This window comes from Quercus robur, chromosome 6, assembly GCF_932294415.1.
Source record: "Quercus robur chromosome 6, dhQueRobu3.1, whole genome shotgun sequence".
Classification (NCBI taxonomy): domain Eukaryota; kingdom Viridiplantae; phylum Streptophyta; class Magnoliopsida; order Fagales; family Fagaceae; genus Quercus; species Quercus robur.
Window position 1 is genome coordinate 21,872,042 of NC_065539.1, and position 16,296 is coordinate 21,888,337.

General features: G+C 38.3%; 1 protein-coding gene across 1 annotated transcript; it reads left to right on the forward strand.

The window, feature by feature from the left end:
- Positions 1-290: 290 nt before the first annotated feature.
- Positions 291-7,271, forward strand: LOC126733250 (ABC transporter F family member 5). The gene is made up of 9 exons (XM_050436474.1): positions 291-1,410; positions 2,554-2,895; positions 4,282-4,422; positions 4,526-4,705; positions 4,905-5,060; positions 5,889-5,990; positions 6,096-6,224; positions 6,645-6,749; positions 6,865-7,271. The coding sequence occupies exons 1-9, from the start codon at positions 553-555 to the stop codon at positions 6,958-6,960; spliced, it is 2,109 nt and encodes a 702-aa protein (XP_050292431.1). The 5' UTR covers positions 291-552; the 3' UTR covers positions 6,961-7,271.
- The last annotated feature ends 9,025 nt before the right edge of the window (positions 7,272-16,296 follow it).

A 16,296-nucleotide genomic window follows, 5' to 3' on the forward strand; every position in this document is an offset into this window, starting at 1 on the left:
GGGAATTCGTTATGTGAAAAATCCAAAATTATTTTTAACTGATAATTTTTTTTTGATAATATAAACAGGGACTTAGTAAAGAAGAAAAAGCTATGTTATTGAACTACACAAATTCTTAACATAAAAAATATAGTTTAAATAAATAAAAAAACAGTAAACAAAAAATAAAAGGAGAAAAAAAGGACATACACAAACACACAACTCTTGTATTCCTTTAAGTTGAAAAATCTATTTCTTCGATGTTTAAAAAAAAAAACACAGACACACACAGAGACAAACACGCCACTCTCATATTCCTTTCTATATTTTTGGCTGGATTATATTATTCACATTCTCACTCTGTTAGTCCCCCCCTTGACAATGTCATGTTTCACCTGCATCACTCATTTAGACTAGTCTAGTTACCATTTCTGCACTCCACTGGCTGAGAGAGTTTCTCTGTCACTCTGTTGCTGAGAAACTCAAACAGTCACAACTCAAATTCCATTCTCATCAATACCCTTAAAAAAAAAAATTTTAATAAAAAATCCTCACTTTTCTCACCTCCCAAACATGGACTTAACCACCAACCTCCACCGCCTCCACCTCAACTCCACCTTCCTCACCGGCTCACCACTTCTCAATTCCCACAAACCCATTTTCAAAACCCGTTTCCAAACCTCAAACACCCTCAAAGTTTCAAATTTTATCAACCCCAGAATCCCAAATTCCAAAATCATTGCCTCCCAATTATCAGCCGTAGCCGTTGAAAAGCAAACCGAAACCTCAACCGAAGAAACCGACATCGAGTCCTTGTTCTCCAACACCTCAGTGGACCAAAAAAGAGCTAACAATAAGCAATCCAATACAGGTGCTTCTAGTATTTCATCTGGGGTTAAGCTTGAAAATGTGACCAAGAGCTATAAGGGTGTCACAGTATTGAAAAACGTGACCTGGGAAGTGAAAAAAGGTGAAAAAGTTGGATTGGTAGGTGTAAATGGAGCAGGGAAAACGACCCAGATGAGAATTATAGCTGGTCTTGAAGAACCGGATGGTGGGAATGTGATTAAATCGAAAATGAATTTAAAGATTGCATTTTTGAGCCAAGAGTTTGAGGTTTCATTGAGTAGGACTGTGAGGGAGGAGTTTCTGAGTGCGTTCAAGGAGGAGATGGAGATAGCTGGGAAGTTAGAGAAAGTGCAGAAGGCTTTGGAAGGTGCTGTGGAGGATATGGAGCTGATGGGGAGGCTATTGGATGAGTTTGATTTGCTTCAGAGGAGAGGACAGGCAGTGGACTTGGCTCAGGTGGATGCTAAGGTCAGTAAGTTGATGCCGGAGCTTGGGTTTTCGCCCGAGGATTCAGATAGGTTGGTGGCATCGTTTAGTAGCGGGTGGCAGATGAGGATGTCACTTGGGAAGATTTTACTTCAGGTATACTCTTTTTTTGTGTCTTGGATTGGATAATATGTCATAGTTGGTGTAGGAGGATGAATTATGGTTTATGTATGGATAAGTCTTTTGTTCCGTGCCTTTTCTGCTTGCTTTATCATGCAACTATAGTTTATTTTCCAATAAAATGCTGTTAGGAAATTGAATTATGGTTTATGTATTAATAAGTTGGTTGTTCTGGGCTTTTTCTGCTTACTTTATTATGCAACTATAGTTTATTTGCCAACAAAATGCTGTGAGGAGGAATTGCTGGGTGGTGTTTCAAAGACAAGTTGATGTATGAGCAATTGGAATTCATCATTTGTGAATTTATATTTCCTTTATGTTGTGTGTTCCATTTATGGCTATATGTTACTCTTTGATGTGAGGTCAATTGCATGTATATAGTGGACTAAGTGATATTATTAGTGGAAATGGACAACTTTCCTGAATCACTTTTTTACCACTTGGGAAGATTTTAATTCAGGTATACTCCATTTTTTATCTTTTTGGGTGATATGTAACTTTAGTGTAGGAGATTGAAATTGAACTATGCTTTATGTATGGATAAGTTTGTTGTTCTGTATTCATCAAAAAAAAAAATGTTGCTCTGTGCTTTTTCTGCTTGCTTTAATATGAAAATATGGTTTATTTGCCAACAAAATGCTGTGATGAGGAGGAGGAGTTGTTGTGTGGTATAAGAAACAAGTTGATGAATGAGCAATTGGAATTCTTCTTTAAGGGCTTGCATTTGACCAATCTTTCTTCTAATAAATTTTACTTTAAAAAAAAAAAAGCAATGGGAATTCATCATTAGTGAGTTTCTATTTCCACAGAATTTTATGTTCCATCAGTGTATGGCTAAATGTTACTTTTCAATGTGAGGTCAATCACATGTATAAAGTGGACTAAGTGATATCATTAGAGGAAATGGACCACTCTTCTGAATCTCGTTATTACCAATTTACGCTGGAATTTTTCCATGCCTAATGAAAGTCATTTTGTTTTTTGTATGCTTGCTCTTGGTAATATGCATGGGTTATACAGTCTGAATTACAATTGATGCTGGTCAATTGTTTACATATAAGGCATGCATTAAATGTACTGGTTTACAGTGTGATTGTTGTCTCGTGTCTTTCTCTGCAGGAGCCAGATTTGTTACTCTTGGATGAGCCTACAAATCACCTTGACCTTGATACGATTGAGTGGCTTGAAGGTTATCTCAGTAAGCAAGACGTGCCAATGGTTATCATATCTCATGACAGAGCTTTTCTTGATCAACTGTGTACAAAAATCGTGGAGACTGATATGGGTGTCTCCAGGACATTTCAGGGAAATTATTCCCAGTATATCATTTCAAAGGCAGAATGGGTTGAAGCACAGTATGCTGCATGGGAGAAGCAGCAAAAGGAAATTGAGCATACAAAAGACTTAATAAGCAGGTTAGGTGCTGGAGCAAATTCCGGACGTGCCTCTTCTGCTGAAAAGGTACATTTAGATTTACTGAGCTTGTGAATAGTTAGGCATGCCGAACTAATACTAATATACGCCACTTCATCATAAAAACATGAAATATCCTGTCTTGGTTAATAGTAGCTAATGATATTTATTTAGGATAGCAATTTTTAGGGCATTGTACATATAGGTGATGAAGTAGATGTTTATTTATTCTCAACATCAACAATGCTAGAAAGACCATTGTACAAACCTGGTGCTTTAGTATCTCTTCAAGTTTTGACAGGACTGATGCAGTGATGAATAACTCAGTTACTGAAATGGTGCACTTATGCATATAAAAAATCACAATACATTTGTTGAGACCTCCTCCCCTTGTAAAAGCAAGGTGGAAGGTGAGGTCGTGGGTTCATGGCCCACCAGGTGTGTAATTATCAATTAAAAAACAATGCATTTATGGTGCAATACTTGTTCGGGAGATATTTTATTTAATCTGTCTCCTAAAATGTGATTATAATACAACAGCTTAGGAACACTATGTGATGATGTTTTCTGATTTAAAGTTTAAAAATTCTTTCAATGGATTCTTTCTTAGAAAGTTACCAATATCTATTTTTAAGAAATATTTATTTTATGGCATTTTCATTTCTTCTGCAATGCTACTGTTATTCATTTGAGAAGCTGTTGCTTGAAAATATCTTTTAGTTGTGGAACCTACAAGCAGGTAGACGCACATCAGTCAAAAATGCAATGTTTTGTATAAAGCTTTGCAGTGAGTTGCTATTAAATTATTGCTCAGTATGAGTTAACACAAAATGTGATGCAAGGAGCATCAAAATCTTCTAAGGTTTTATGTTTGAATTTGAAATTATTCTGGAAGCATTCATGGAATGTATCCACATGCTTAGTCGAAATTGTTGACTGGCAATAAAGTTTTTCCATTTTGTTTTTACTTGTTTTTCAAAGCAAGCTTGATGTGCAGCAATGTTACTTCAACATTTCCCTATTAATGTAATCCCTGAACCCTATAAAAACTAGGGCTCTTGTAATGGTGAGGGTATCATGATTTAAAATAAGAATTTTGTGTTGAGAATGCGCTTCTCTTTTGTTTGGTGGTGATGCCTATGGTTTCAAGGCAGATTCATAGGTGGCAAAGCTTAGAATTCATTCTGTTTATCCTTTTTGCTACTCTTTTATCTCTATTCACCTACACGTTCTACATCAAAATGTTATCTAAACTTCTCTTGATTCAGTTTTATTTACCTTGTTAGTGATGATAACTTGAAATTATTTGAAGTCACTTGGAAATCTGGTTATTACTGAAATAAATCTAGCTTCTATTACATGGTTCATTCATGCTATTTTCTGGCTACTGTAATTCCTTCCTAACTCTCTCTGATTGCTTTTGGGTGACAACAGAAGCTGGAGAGACTTCAAGAAGAGGAATTAGTAGAGAAGCCATTTCAACGTAAACAAATGAAAATAAGGTTCCCTGAGCGTGGAAGAAGTGGAAGATCTGTTGTAACAATTAATAACTTGGAATTTGGCTTTGGAGATAAGGTGAATTGATATACTTAATCAAACTAGGAAGAGTGTTCTAGAAACATTGAATTATCTATTTCTGACTTTTAATGTTTTATGAAATTGATGAGTTGTGTGTCAGGTGCTCTTCAACAAGGCAAATCTTACAATTGAAAGGGGAGAAAAACTTGCCATAATTGGCCCAAATGGATGTGGAAAGAGCACTTTGCTGAAATTGATAATGGGTTTAGAGAAGCCAAGAGGGGGTGAAGTTTTGCTTGGGGAGCATAATGTCCTACCAAACTATTTTGAGCAAAATCAGGTGTGTTAGTGTCGACAATGTTGTATCTCCCATTTATCTAAGGATCATGGTGTTTCTAGTTTTTCATGCTTAATTCTAAGCTCCAATGGTTTTACAAACATATACATGTACTTCATATATATTTTTATATAATTGGCAGTTTGTATGTTTTGCTAATTTATTGCTTGTGCTGACTGACACTGACCTACCTCTATTTTAGGCTGAGGCACTTGATTTGAATAAAACAGTGCTTGAGACAGTAGTAGAAGCTGCAGAGGACTGGAGAAGTGATGACATAAAGGGACTCCTTGGGCGTTGTAATTTTAAAGCTGATATGCTTGATAGAAATGTTTCTCTTTTGAGTGGTGGTGAGAAGGTAAGCTAAAACTGTATGCTCTTATGCGATTTTGTATTCTCTCCTGGTGGACATTCATCTGGCATTTATGTGTTACATAACAAGTTCTGTTTTGTGCTTCAGATCTTTAACTGGAAAATTTACCAATCAAAAAAAAAAAAAAAACACTTTAACTGGAAAATGAATTTATAATTTTCTTAGTCTCTTGTATATACTCAAGAGTAGTATTGTACTTTAATGGAAAGCAGAAATTTTCACCAGCATGAATTTCCTAGTCTCTTGTATATATTTCATAATGTTAAAGAGTACTATTGTAGTTTAATGGAAATAAGAAATTGCAGTACAATCTGGTGGATTTCATTTCCGGTGATAGTTTGAGGATTTTTGGTCAAAGTCTTGTGATTTCCTGAATGAAAACTGCTGAGATGATAGACAAAATATACAACTAGAAACCATTAGATGATTTTTTCTATGTCATTCTTAATTCCAGTGTCCTGATTTTTCAGATTATTTGTTGAGTTTTAGTTGGACCCAAGGAGATTCTAGGAAGGGTGGAAGACACAAATATTTTGTGGATTTTATGTATCATTTGGAAGTTAGATGTAGGACTTAAACTGGATCTATTTCAATGCATCCAGCGATCTACATGTCTAATTTTTTTTCTGGCATAGGGTTACACTCGTGCCTGTGTGTAAATATGTATGCTTGTCTGTTAAATATATTTCCATTACTTTACTTGTTTTCGGTTGAACAGGCTTATTTTCTTACCATGTCTTTGTATCAATACATTTATATTGTACATTTTCCTTCTAATGAGACATATCTGATTGTTTCTTCCTGTTTTGTTAGGCGCGTCTTGCTTTTTGTAAGTTCATGGTGAAACCGTCCAGTCTACTAGTTTTGGATGAACCAACTAATCACTTGGATATACCTTCAAAAGAGATGCTAGAGGTTTGGTTTATGTTTTCAGTTATTCTCTGGTTTAGCACTGTAATCTTTAATGAATGTAGTGGTGCAAAACCTCATGATTACTTTAATCATTTGATGACTTATCAGGAGGCAATAAATGAGTACCAGGGAACCGTTATCACAGTTTCTCATGACAGATACTTTATAAAGCAGATAGTTAATAGAGTGGTGGAAGTTAAAGACAGCAATTTACAAGATTATGCAGGAGACTACAATGTAAGCCCACCTCCTTCCCTCTTCTCTCTTAAAAGAATAGCATAATTTAAGATTTACAAGCTTTTTGAGGAAAATAAATCTGAGCCTGAGAACCTAGTCATGATTTTATGGCACTTGACATTGCTGTGATGACAACTAGAGCACCAAATTTAAGACTATCAGGCTTAGCAGTGCCTAGTGCCTACATTTCATATCAAACCAAGCGTACAAAAGTTTTAAGTGCCCATTGAGGCCTAATTTGTGATTAAGATACATCATTGACAATGTTAAGCCCATTATGCAACTATAAATGAAAAAATAAAATTATCATATCCCATGTGCATAGCTTAGTGGGAGTTTGGACGTTGTCCTCCATGCAGTGCAATTATCCAATTGCTAAATTTATTAGTACTTTATGACCTTGAAATGTGTACATTACAGTATTATCTTGAGAAAAATCTTGATGCGAGGATGAGGGAGCTAGAACGTGAGGCCGAGCTTGAGGAGAAGGCTCCTAAAATTAAAGCCAAATCCAAGATGTCTAAGGTAAGCATTGTTGTTGTTATTACCAGCATTATGAAACAGGAAAGGAAATGATATAGCTTCATAAGCTTATGCTGTAGCAATCTGAGCCCAAATTTATATTTTGCTCCTCTAACAGGCCGAGAAGGAAGCCCTGAAGAAGCAGAAAAGGCAAGCATTTCAGCAGGCAAAACAAAAATCAAAAGGAACGAAGAATTCTAAGAGGTGGAATTGATTGATTCACCCAAATTCTTCATTGAAGATCCATCCAATGTTTCAATTATTTTTTTTTACCTGTAAAAAAGCCTAGGAGATGAGGTGGCCTGTTGTGAGCCAGGTAGTTGTCCTCATGTATATAATTTAAATAGAATTACAGGTATTACTTGAAATTAAGGCTGTAATTAAAAATCTTGTTCTAGCAATTTGTGCTCCTTTACTAATGATTGCAGAACCCTGACAACATGCATTTATGCTTTCGAAAACCATACTGTAAGGAAAACATGAAGGCAGAGTTCAGGGACTGTTTGATTTTACCCCCTTTGAAAACCTGGTTCTAGATCTCATTTTACCATAAATCCAACAGAGTTCTTGCATCAAATTTTAAAAGTACATCCAAAATGTCTGAAGTGTGCTAAATAAATGAAGCCTTAAAGCAGAAAATACATTCAAATATGACATGGTAGCCTCCCAGAATGAGGTAAAACCCGTAAGCCAGCTAGTATTGCTTTGGTTGTTAATTATTATTATTTGGCTGACACAGCTAGTATTGTGTTAGATTAAGTACATTGAAGGTTGGGGTGCCTACCATGAACCTTCTTGGAATGAATCTTAAAATTTTGTCTATAATAGTGGTTGCATCAAAGATGGTTGTTGTTGCTGTTCTGAAACTTTGCAACCATTGGCAATGACAGATGCAAACTTTGAACTAGATTTGTAGATTCTTTACCCAAAAAAAAAATGATTTGTAGAATTTGGTAAAGATTTGTAAACAAATAAAATAAATGGAACGTTAAATTACTAACTTGGTTTCTAACTATTTGGGCTAAATTTAATTTAACTCTCAACTACTGTTTGTATCAATATTTCTTTTTTGAGAAATACTATTTGTATCAATTTAATCACTTGACTTTCAAAATCAAGCCAATGTCATTAGGTGTGAATTTTTTTTAGTAACTTTAATAAAATGGCCATCCTAAAAAAAAAAAAAAAAAAAAAAAAAAAAAGGCCAAACTACAATTTTTTGATTTTTATAAATTTGTCACAGTTTTAGTTTTAGTTGACTCTTGTTAACGTATACCCTTAGAATATTTGTTACTGGATCATTTTAAAGGACAAAAAGTCAGTTACTCTTTTTTTTTTTTTTTTTTTTTATCAAAAGTTTTTAAAAATAGTTCCTGTGGGGGCCCAAAAACGATCCAAACTTGGGTACCAAAGGTATCCTTGGGATATGGTTCAATTAACGGACACAATTTATTTATACAAAAGAGAAATAGGATAAAATACTTTACAATTGGAAACTCAAACAATTAATTTCTAGAACCCTCATATATTCTAGATAAGACCAATGTATTATAATAGGAAAATTACTCTTTCCCGTGATGTTACACTACATCAGGTACAAAGCTTTTCATATCTTTTTTCTCTATTCACTATTTTCCCACCCCTTTCTATTTGCTTGTCTCCCTCCTTATATAGGTACATTTCCTACCCTTATTTGTATAGCTGTTCTGTCTCCAACCGAATTTTCAAGGATATTTTCCTCTCCTTTATCGGTGTCTTCCCCTTCCTTATCCTAGAACACAACTTTTGGGGGTATTTGTACTGTTCAGGTTGTCTCATATGTATTCAATGCGGTAGAGGTTAGATGGTAATCCCCTTGTTTATGAGGAGGTAAAGATCTCTACCCTTCTTAAATGTTCTGGAAGATTTCCCAATGGGAAACTCAAATAATTGATTTCTAGAACCCTCATATATTCTAGATGAGACTAATGTATTACAATAGGAAAATTACTCTTTCCCGCGATGTTACACTACATCAGGTAGATAGATTTTCCTATCGTTTTTCTCTATTCACTATTTCCCCACCCCTTTCTATTTGCCTGTCTCCCTCCTTATATAGGTACATTTCCTGACCTTATTCGTACAGCTGTTCTGTCTCCAACTGAATTTTCAGGGATAATTTCCTCTCCTTTATCGGTGTCTTCCCCTTCCTTATCCTGGAACATGACTTTTGGGGGTATTTGTATTGTTCAGGTTGTCTCATATGCATTCAATGCGGCAGAGGTTAGATGGTAATCCCCTTATTAATGAAGAGGTAAAGATCTCTACCCTTCTTAAATGTTCTGGAAGATTTCTCGAGGTTCTAGATGCTAGCTGTAGGTTAGACGTGGATCATTCGTGCACATCTCCTTAGATAGAACTTTGCTCCATGTAGCTTGTTACCCATCTCATGAGAACGTTCTACGTGGATTCCCTTTCCTTCCCGGATGCTCAAGGTAACCGTACTCTACTCCATTAGATCTTGTAAGCTATTAGGCCTTCCTGTGAGTATATGGGTCTAGCCCATTCCACTCCACGGGGTCCAATAGATATTTGGGCTTCAGGCAAGATGGGGACTTTTCCACTCCCCATAATAGCCTTCCATGATCTCCACGTCATTACTGCTGAAGTGGTGATCTTGGTTCGAGGAAAAAAAGGGTAATCATTAACTGCCATTTATGAGAAGGGGTGACGTCAGGTAATTAATGCCCCGGGCACGCTCGAGCTTCCCACCCCACGATTAATGGCATGCGTTACATGATGGACGGTTAGATTAAGCTTTTGAAAAACGAAAAATGGGCGGGAAATGAAGGGTCACTTTTGCCCTTTCCCACTCCCTTTTTCTCTCTATATAAGGAGGAACCCAGACCAAATTCTGGGTTCCTTTCTATTATCTTCTTCTCGAAAAAAAAAAATTTCTCTTCACTGTGAATTTCTTCGGCGATATTTAGGCAAACTCTTCTGCGCCTCTTCTGTTTTTCTTTGTCTTGTAAGTCCGTTTCCTTTTTCTTCTTCGCATTGTCTCTGTCTTTTCTTTTTTTCTCTTTCTTTTTGTTTTAGTTTATACCATAGTAATTTGTAGACAATGGGAAAGTTTAAACCCATGGTTGACACACCTGAAAGGTTAGTTGAGTTTAGGAACACGTATAACATCCTTGATGATGTTGAAGTGAGGTATTGCCTAAAGTCTGAGGTAATACTCTCAAGGGGGCAGGATAGAGTGGTAATTCCACTTGTTGCTATTGTAGAAGGGGGAGTTAGGATCCCCATGAGCGATTTACTTGCCAATTTTTTAAGGCACTTTAAAGTCTGTCCCGACCAATGTACTCCCAATGTATTTAGAATAGTTAGTAGTGTAGATGCTCTTACTAAAAGGCTCAGCTTGAAGCTTACTGAGCACGATATTAACCATATATATAGTTTTCAAGATAATAAAACTTCTAGGTTTTACTTTGAAATACGGCACCGGGAGGTGAGACTCATCTTGGGCTTTCCAGATTCCGACAAAGAGACATAAAGGGACTATCTAGTCATCTCGAGGAATTGGTACCCCGGCGGAATCCACTACCCCACAATTGCGGGTAGAGTAGGTTGGTAGATCTTATAGGAGTTTCTTTCCTTCATTACTTTCTACATTCCTGAGTTATCTATCATATACCTTTTTTTTTTTTTTTTGCTAACTTTCATTTCCTTTCTGCTTCCAGGGGACCACGCTTTCAAAAAAGAAAATACAGCTTATCAACTCCATTGACTTGAACAGATTATTGAGGTCCCCCATCTACCCACATTTAGACGAGCAGCCCCGAGCAGCATACCTCATTCTTGGGTATTATCCCGTGTATTGGAGTTATCAAGCTGCGGGAAGAGCTATCACCAAGAACCATCCACTGCTTCCTTACATTGACATTCGTTGTAAGGGATATATTTTAGCCCCGTCTAAACGAGCTTAGAGAGAGGAAGGAAGGCACTGAAGCAATTTTCCACCCCCTTTCACTCTGGAAGACCTTGGAGTTACTGTTGCTGTTCCAACCTCGGCCAATCGCCTACGGCGCAGGAGAAGAAAGAAGACGAGCAACGCTCCTTCTTGAAGCCCTTCATCGGTCCATGAGGAACTTGCAATCTACACTGCCATTCCTTTGGAAGAGATCCTGGCTGAGATGTCATTCCAAAGGGGATAGGTAACTCTTAGCCAAATTTTAGCTACACCTATTGTGGCTTAAGTCCACACTCCTCCCAACTTAATTGCTACTACTCCTGTGGGCCCTCTAGTTACTACGATAGCTACTACTCCTACCCGAGAAGCCAGAGCTAGGTGGAAGCGTCCGAGAGGGGTAAGCTCAAGCTAGCCAGTAATGGTGCTTATTGCTTAACCCCAAGAACTTTCCTCCTGACTTGGGTGATACTTCAGCTAACCCTGTGGGTGCCCCAGCCTATGTAAAGGCTTTTATGGTGGACGGGGAGCCACTTCCTGCTACTAATAGGGTCAAGCCTTAGAGAGAGGGCTGTAGGGGTAAGGTTGCTGAGTGTGTGGACCAAGCTCTTTTGCTTCCCAAGGATATGAATCACTGGGCAAAGTGGGATGATAAATCCCTTTTGCTTAATATGAAGAGGGAAGCCATCATGGTAATAAATTCTCTTCTTGAATTTCCTTCTTTTAAAAAAAAAATAAATAAATAAATTCTCATACTTAAGCCCTTTTTACCTGTCTTCTGGTAATGGGCACCAATACTTCGTGGTGATCGAGGAAAGGTTTTGGGCTGCCAAAGCCAAAGCCGAGGAGCTTAACAATGATAATGAGGATCTTTTGAAGAAGATTTCTGATGTCATGAACAAGGTTTCTAAGTCCGAGAGGCTACAGTTCGAGGCTGATGAGAACATCAGGGCCAGAACTGAGAGGAAGGAGGCCTTAGAGAAAGAGCTGCAGGAGATTAAAAAGGCCCTTGAGGATAAGGACACTGTGCTGAAAGGTTTTGTGGCAGCAGACAACGCCAAAGTCCAAGCTGCCTACTACCAGGGACAGTATGACTGCATTGCTTCCATAAAGCCTGAGGTGCAGCAAAATCTGCAAGTCTACTTCTCAAAGGGGTGGACAGTGACTTTGGATACTATGCAAGTGGAAGTTTCATTCGCCCTGAGGCAGGCTGACAACTACCTATCCTTGAAGAATTAATCATTGTCTCGAACCTCGAGATCCAAGCTATCATCAATGATGAATCTCCTCCGTGTGAAGTTGGAGGGGCTGGCCCAGTTGTAGTGTCGAGTGGAGAAGTAACTAGCTCTGCGGTGGTATCTACCACCGAGGAGCCCGTTTGACCTTAACTTTTCTCATTTCAAAACGTTTTTTTACTTTGCCCATTTTTGGGGGCCTTCGTTTTGTAACAATTAATTTCCTTTGATACCTTGAACATTTTATGCTTTATGGTTTTATCTATTTGAAAATACTTCTAAGTTCTTATATTCACCTACTTCTTTTACTAGCATTCTTTCTATGAATTATCCGCACCGGAAATGTAGTTGGTTTCGTGGGACATGTTCATATACTTTTCTGTTAGATCTTGACTTCATTTCTATTTAGTAATCCTTAGGGTTAGATCAAGATAGGAAATATAGCTTACAACTTACTCAGGGTAATCATAGAGTCTGACGCCACGAGATTTGTTTCCCTTTTTCTTGCTAAGTTTTAATTTCATTTCCCATTAGTGACCCTGGGGTCAGGCTAAGGTGGAAAACTCAACTTAAAACTTACCCGAGGCAAAGACAAGTCTAGTGCCACGAGATTTAATTCTTATTTTCTTGCTAAGTTTTAATTTCATTTTCCATTAGTGACCCTAGGGTCAGGCTAAGGAGGAAAACTCAGCTTAAAACTTATCCGAGGCAAAGACAGGGTCTAGTGCCATGGGATTTACTTCTCATTTTCTTGCTAAGTTTTAATTTCATTTTCCATTAGTGACCTTGGGGTGAGACTAAGATGGAAAACACATCTTAAAACTCACCCGAGGAAAAGACAGGGTCTAGTGCCACGAGATTTACTTCTTATTTAGGATCTTAACGCCATAGGTCGAGTCTCCTTACTGTCTATCCTCATTTCTTGAATCAAGTGAGAATAAAATATAAGTAATGCAAATTTTTCATATATTCATCAAAAGTAGTACTTCTTCAAATTAAATACATTACACAGCTTCGCCATAGGTCTTTCATCCAAGTCTTTTAATAGGTAGGCTCCAACTCCAGCAATGACATGACCTTGTAGGGTCCTTCCCAATTTGGCCCTAGCTTTCCCATGGTAGGGTCTCGAGTATTCCCCATGACTTTCCTCAGTACCAAATCTCCTAGTATGAACTCCCTGCATTTGATGCCTTTGTTGTATCCACGGCTGATCCTCTGTTGATAGTTAGCTAGCTTTACCGAAGCAATTTCTTGGTTTTCTTCTATGAGATCCAAATGTTTGCAAAGTAGCTGACTGTTCCTTTCACCTTCAAATACATCAGTCCGTGAAGTAGGTAGCCCCGTTTCCATAGGTATTACGGCTTTCGCTCTGTATGTCATTGAGAAATGAGTTTCCTTAGTGGACTGCCTCGGAGTGGTTCGATATGCCCATAACACGCTAGGTAGTTCTTCTGCCCACCTTCCTTTTGAATCATCCAACCTTTTCTTTCAACCATTCATAATAGACTTGTTAGTTGCTTCAACCTGGCCATTACTTTAGGGGTATGACGAGGTAGAATATCTGTTGACGATTCCCAACTCTGAGGAGTACCTCTGGAATGCTTTACTATCAAATTGTAGTCCGTTATTCGATATAAGAACCTTTGGCATGCCAAACCAGGTCACAAGATTTTTCCAAACAAACCTCTTAACATCAGTATCACGTATATTAACTAAAGGCTTAGTTTCGACCCACTTGATAAAGTAATCGGTCCCTACTAGGAGGCATCTTTTATTGCCAGTTGCTTAGGAAAAGGTCCTACTATATCCAGCCCCTACTGGGCGAATGACCATGGGCTAGATATTGGGTTGAGAAGGCCCTTAGGATGATGGATGCTCGGAGCGAACCTTTGGCACTAATCACACTTTTTAGAGAATTCCTGCGCTTGCTTTTGCATGTTTGGCCACTAATACCCCTAAGTAAAGGCTCTGTGGGCCAAAGACCTTCCTCCTGTATGACTTCCACATATTCCTTCATGTAATTCTTCCAGAAGTACCTTAATTGCCTCGAGATGCATACACAGCAGATAAGATCCCGAATATGATCTTTTGTATAACTTCCCTTCTTCGGATACCCAATACCTGGGTGACGTTCGCCTGATTTGCTCAGCATATTTTCTATCCTCAAGGAGGATCTCTTCTTGGAGATATGCTACAAACGGATCCATCCAACTGGGGGAGGGGTGAATAATTAAGATTATAGCTTTCTTTGAAGAGGAAACACTAGACTCAACTGATACGATCCTTGAGAGTGGGTTAGCCACGGAGGAGGCCAACGTAGCCAAAGAGTTAGCATGGCTATTGTTGCCTCTAGAGATTTGTGAAATTTCCACTTTCTCAAATTGATACCTTAAGATTCCTACTTCTTTTAGGTAGCTCATCATTTTATGATCTTTAGCTTTGAACTCGTCGTTGACCTAACTAACGACTAGCCAAGAATCACAATGCAGCTGTAACCTTTTTGCTTCGACTTGCTTGGACGTCCAAAGCCCCGCCAAAAAAACTTCATATTCTGCTTCATTGTTTGATGCTTGGAATCCCAATTTGAATGATTTTTCCACCCTAATTTCTTCCGGAGAAATCAAGATAATACTAGCTCCTACTCCTCGGCAATTCGATGCCCCATCCACATACACCTACCATGTGTTTTCTCGAGATTCTTTCGATGTGATCCCTTTCATTTACAGGACCTCAGGGTGCTTCAGAGTGAATTCCGCGACGAAATTTGCTAGGACCTTACCCTTAATAGAGGCTCGGGGCTTATATTGAATATCAAAGGCTCCCAAAGAGGCTCCCCATTTAGCTATCATTCTCGTGAAGTTGGATCTTTTGAGCAATGCTTGTAAGAGATGTTCGGTTAAAATGTACTATAAGAGCCTGAAAGTAGTGAGGCAGCTTTTGAGCAGCGTGGATTATTGCCAGCACTACTTTTTCCAAAGGGAGGTAATGTGTTTTGGAATCCACAAGAGTTTTACTAATATAAAAGATTGGCTTTTGAACACCTTGATCTAATCTTAATAAAACAGTACTTACCGCATGATTTGTCATGGCCAGATACATATAAAGTTCTCTCTAGCCACTGGTTTGGATAGGATTGGAGCCCGAGACAAATACAGCTTCAGTTCATCAAACACTTCTTGTCATTCATCTGTCCATTGAAAGTCCTTCCATTTCTTTAGTAACTGGAAGAATGGCTTGCACTTATCCGCAGATCTTGAAATGAACCGGTTGAGTGCTGTAGTCATTCCGGTAAGTCGTTGGACCTCTTTGGGGTTTCTTGGGGATTTTAGGTTCTGCAATGCTACGATCTAGTCTGGGTTAACCTCAATCCCTCGATGAGTAACTAAGTAACCCATAAACTTTCCCAAGCTAACTCCAAAGGCACATTTATAGGCATTCAACTTTAATCGGTGTTTCTGTAAAGTCTCGAAGGTTTCAACGAGGTTGGAAAGATGATCATCCATGACCTTACTCTTCACTACCATATCATCTATATAAGCCTCCATATTCCTTCCTAGCTACTTCTTGAACATCTTGGTAATCATTCTTTGATATGTAGACCCTGCATTTTAAAGGAGGTTTTCTCTTGGTCCTCAGGAGCCAAGGCTATCTGATGGTATCCTTGAAAAACATTAAGAAAACTCATTTTGGGATGTCCAAAGGTCGTATCAACAAGCTGATCTTAGGTACTAGGAAGGGGTCTTTTGGACATGCTTTATTTAGATCCATGAAGTCTAAACATACTTGCCATTTTCCATTCTTCTTTTTTACTACTACCATATTAGTTAGCCATTCGGGATAGTAGACTTCTTTGATTGCCCCAGCCTCCTTAAGCTTATCCACTTCTTCTTTCACTACTCCAGCGTGGATATCTAAAGACTTGCGAGGTCTCCACTTTTTCGAGGGACATCGAGGTTCGACGTTAAGTCGATGACATATGAATTCCAGATCTACTCCAAGCACCTCATACGGGCTTCACACGAACACGTCCAGATTGTTTATTAAAAATAATATTAGCTCCACTTTCTTTGAGATCGGGAGGCTTTCCCCTACCTGAAAGTATTTGTCTCCGAGGTCAATGGGTATCTTCTCCAATTGTTCATATATGTCCTTTAGTGGAGATTGTAACTGCTATAATGAATTCTCTAGTTCGACCTCTTCCTTCTGTTTGTGCCCAATAGGAGCTACCTAGCACTTCCGAGTAATACTTTGATCTCTACGGATCTCAACAATGCCCTACTTGGTTGGCAACTTCACTTTCTGATGCAAAGACGAGGGTACTGCACCTATGGAATGAATCCAAAGGCATCTGAGGATTGCTGTATAA